This window comes from Cyclopterus lumpus, chromosome 21 (assembly GCF_009769545.1).
Source record: "Cyclopterus lumpus isolate fCycLum1 chromosome 21, fCycLum1.pri, whole genome shotgun sequence".
In the NCBI taxonomy this organism is placed as follows: Eukaryota; Metazoa; Chordata; class Actinopteri; order Perciformes; family Cyclopteridae; genus Cyclopterus; species Cyclopterus lumpus.
In genome coordinates, this window is record NC_046986.1 from 10,487,802 (window position 1) to 10,492,027 (window position 4,226).

The window sequence follows — 4,226 nt, forward strand, 5'->3', positions numbered from 1 at the left end:
CCAAACTGGAATTCAACTGAATGGTCTACGACTACTTGTTACCAAATATGATTTTTTAAATGTACTTGTTTAGTTGAACTAATTTGTACATGCTGAGAATTTGTTTTTTGCTAATATTGTGGCAAGTATTGCACAGCCTAACTAATTAACTAACTAACTAACTTGACCTTAACTTTGTTTTGACGCCCCCACGATCTGATGTTGCTGTATGACGCTGTCTGGCTGCATTTGGCTGTAAAGCATTAAAGCAACCAATGATGCAGGAAAACGTGGCGTATCGGACACATAGGAAATATTGTGTAGCCGTTCAAAATATAATCACATAAAAAAATAAGGAAGCATTTGTGCGAACAATTTTAAGCTGAGAAAGACAAACCTCGAGTTGGGACAACAGACAACAGGCCTACAGCGTCTGAGTGTGTGAATGTAGATTGTGTGCAAAATAATATTGGTATTATAGCAAGATTACACCAATAAAAGAATATAAATGACACACTTAGCCACAAAAGCTCTAAAACATAAAAGACCAAAAGTAGAAGAAAAAAACTGACATCTATGGAAGAACCATCTCTTCGCGTTTCATTGCAAATGACTATAGATTTTAAATGTTAATATTACTTTCATTAGTTTTTGATATGCCTGCAGTGGTGACTTATTGTTGCAGTGGTGTGGTGATGGTGACGTGGTAATGCAATGGGAGGGTCCATTATTAGATTCACTGATGTAATGTGTTATACTGGCTGGTGGTTTGATCAATGCCTTTAAACCCAGTCGGAGCACCTGTAACATGAAGGCTTCAACGTTGTCATAATGTGAAAACTACAGGGAAGTTTTTAGATAAATAACAATGACCCAACTTGATATGCACATATCACACACACACTCACACACACACACACACACACACACACACACTTACACACCTACAGTACGCACGTTATATACGGGCCTAATTTTGGTGTGCGTGCAACAAAATTAATGATGATGCATATATTTCAATTATTCCAGATCCATTTGGTCATATCCAGGTTTAACCTCCCTCTGTCATATGGAGATGTGCCCGTGTCTGCGTGTGTACGCGCGCGTGTGTGTGTGTGTGCGTGTGTGTGTGTGTGCGTGAGTGTGTGTGTGTGTGTGTGTGTGTGTGTGTGTGTGTGTGTGTGAGCGCGCGTGTCTTTTTGTTTATTTCATTGATAAACAACATAAGCAGCATGCAAATGCACCAGTTTTGGCCATGCAGGCTAATTATGGCAACGTTAAGTGTAATAGTAGAAATGCTAAACAAAAACACAAAAGAAGATGACTAATATTGAAGAAAATGCACATATGTTAGTAAATAAATAGTATTTGGGATTGTTTGATACGGAATGTACAACTAATATGGTGTATGATTCAGAAAGAATAATTGCAAAGCAGTCGGGGATTTTCCTCCGCTGAGTTGAAAATAGTGTATTTAATATGATATAACGGTTGCCGCTGCTTGAGAGAAGTACAGATGTGCTGGGTGGATAGCTGATTGAAGACATTACATGTCATTTAAAGTGAGTGCAGGGTTGTTTCAAGCCTAAATGAAACAAATAGGTTTCTCCGTGCAGACATCATCGATTTAAGAAAGTGAAGAGTATTCTGTTATGGTATAAGTGAGAGATAACAGAACACACATATGCTGCTCTCTTCATCACTGCAGGCAGCCAAAAAAACAGAATTGACTCTTCAAAGTAAATCCTCTCCACTGCTATTTTTAAGTAAAATATGGAGCAGCTTATTGCCACATTTTCACATTCAGATTACAGGTATAGATATAATGATCAATAGGTCCTGCATTAGCGTGAATACGGAGGCACTTGAAGATTCACTTTCTATTGCAAAACAAGTCTACATACGGGTACAAATGAAAGTAATCTGCCTAAAACATTATGATTCACAAGATGCACAACAAGTCGTATTCGGGTAATTTCAAAATTATCTTTATTTACAAATGTATGCATCTGTATGTTGCGTCCATTTTACAAAACACGTGTGCGTAAAAAGATGGATAGTCTAATTCGTATTCTTACAAATAATGCTTTATATTTGACGATCCATTCAATCCGAAAGAATGCTTAATCAATTATGTATTTAAAAAGACAGCAGGAAAGCAAAAGTATAATTCCGATTGAACTCATCTGTAATTGTGGAGGAGCCGTTAGAATACAAAACCAGGTCTGACAACACAAATCCACTACATTAATACAGGTATGAAGCAGTTTAAATCAACACCATCAGAATGTTTCATATCAACAAATATGGGTTATTTTTGCACATTAAATACATTAAAGTATATATATTTTTCGCCTTGCACTAAATTATTTTTACTTTGAATGTGGACACGGCCATATAGAACAAAAACAACGTTACTTTTCTCATTTAATCAGATTTACAATGAGTTGAAGGGGAACTCAGGCATTTAATTTAATAACATAAAGTAGGAAATAGCCATGCAATCACAATATATCTCGTAATACTGACTTGTTAATCTTTTATCTGTCCGTAAACATGAACTTGACCGTTTGCTTCCACATTAGACCCCCACCACACGAACGGGCCATCATACAAAATACACAAACACAGACCAATATACTTGTTGACATATGTACACGGGTTGGTTTTGATATCCTTTTGAGCTGGGTGAGAAAACAATTTCAAAGGTTGATCATGATCCGCAGCTTCAAGCCAATCAGGAGCCAGGGCCTACTGCGCATTTGGACAATCTCAATATCTCAAACGACCAATTGAGTAGAATCAATAATATTTCAGTCGCCTTGCGCTTTTATTAATATTGATACTTAACTTGGGACTAGATACAATTGCAGTATATAATGTGACAGGGATATCACTTTTTTTTTTTTTTACATATCTATAAATACAAGTCCGTGCCACAACCCGAAAGGTGTGTGCACATGTGATGTGCTGCAACATTCATAGTACAACACATATTCTGAGTCATGATCAAGTCCAAAGGTCATCAGTACGCAGAGAAAGCGTGCTCGCGCATCATCAGTCGTTTCTTCTTCATCCGTCGGTTCTGAAACCATATTTTCACTTGTTGGTCGCTCAGGTCCAGTCTTTCTGACAACTCTTTCCGTTTCTGTCTGTTGATGAATTCATTCATCATGAATTCATTCTCAAGTGCAGCCAGCTGTAGCTTCGTGTAAGGTTTTCTCTTCTTCCTGGTTTTCACTTGTGACGAGCACCATGGGGCAGCTGCAGGGAGCAGAGGTAGAAACAAGTTTTATACTTTAATGAACACCAACCTCAGGAGCAGGGAATGAACTGCTCCCAATGGCACTACCTGACGAAAATAAAATAAAAAATGGTTTAACACATTAAGTAATAGAGGGCTCGCCTACTGTACATGTAGGAAAATATATGGCAAATATTACCAAGAATACCAGACACAGCAGCCTTTATAAGGATATTTAAATAATAATCAGACCACAGGAGATATATACTGACCATTACTATTGTATCATGTCAAGCACGCTATCAATAATTGAATATTCTTCATGGTGTGCCAGGGGATCACAAGACACAAAAGGCAGAATATAAGACAAGTGAAGCACAAATCCATTAGTTCCTACTGTGTTCTCACAATGAAATATACATATACAACCGGGTACTTAACCTTCTGCGAAAGACGTCCTGGAGCACGTGTGACTAGATGATGGGTGAATGAGGTTCTGCTCCGGTTTGGTGTCGTTCCCATTCAGCACATCCACTGAATCCGGATCAAGCCGGGCCGCGGAACCGTGAGACCGACTGTCCAGGTCTGAGTAGCCGCGATCACTGGTGGCCCCATGCTCCCCGGCGTACACCTCATCTCGCCTGGCAGACTCCTCCGTCTTGTGGGTTGTGACCTGGAAGCATCGGGCCGACTCCTCCAGATGCGCCTTGGCGTGGCCGCTGGAAGAGTTCGTATTTAGAGACAACGGGTTGGACAGAAACGGCGGACAGTAGCCGCCGAAGCCGCGACCCTGAGGTGGTACTGTTGGTCCCGACGTGCACGCACTTGAAGAAGTCCATGGGAGCGTGCACACATCTCTCCTATTGTAAGGGAGCTGGTGCAGCCCGGGTATGTGGGCTCCGTTACCCCGCAAGTTGGAGAAATACAGCGACTCAGGGGAAGTAAAATTCAACAGAGAACCAACATAGCCGGGATTTAAAGAATTCCGCTCACACATTTCCAT

The 4,226-nt window shown here is 40.1% G+C and overlaps 1 protein-coding gene across 1 annotated transcript; it reads right to left on the reverse strand.

Moving 5' to 3' along the window:
- Nucleotides 1-3,004: 3,004 nt before the first annotated feature.
- Nucleotides 3,005-4,226, reverse strand: hoxd12a (homeobox D12a). The gene is made up of 2 exons (XM_034562175.1): nt 3,665-4,226; nt 3,005-3,243 (listed from the first exon to the last, which is right to left on the reverse strand). The coding sequence occupies exons 1-2, from the start codon at nt 4,224-4,226 to the stop codon at nt 3,005-3,007; spliced, it is 801 nt and encodes a 266-aa protein (XP_034418066.1).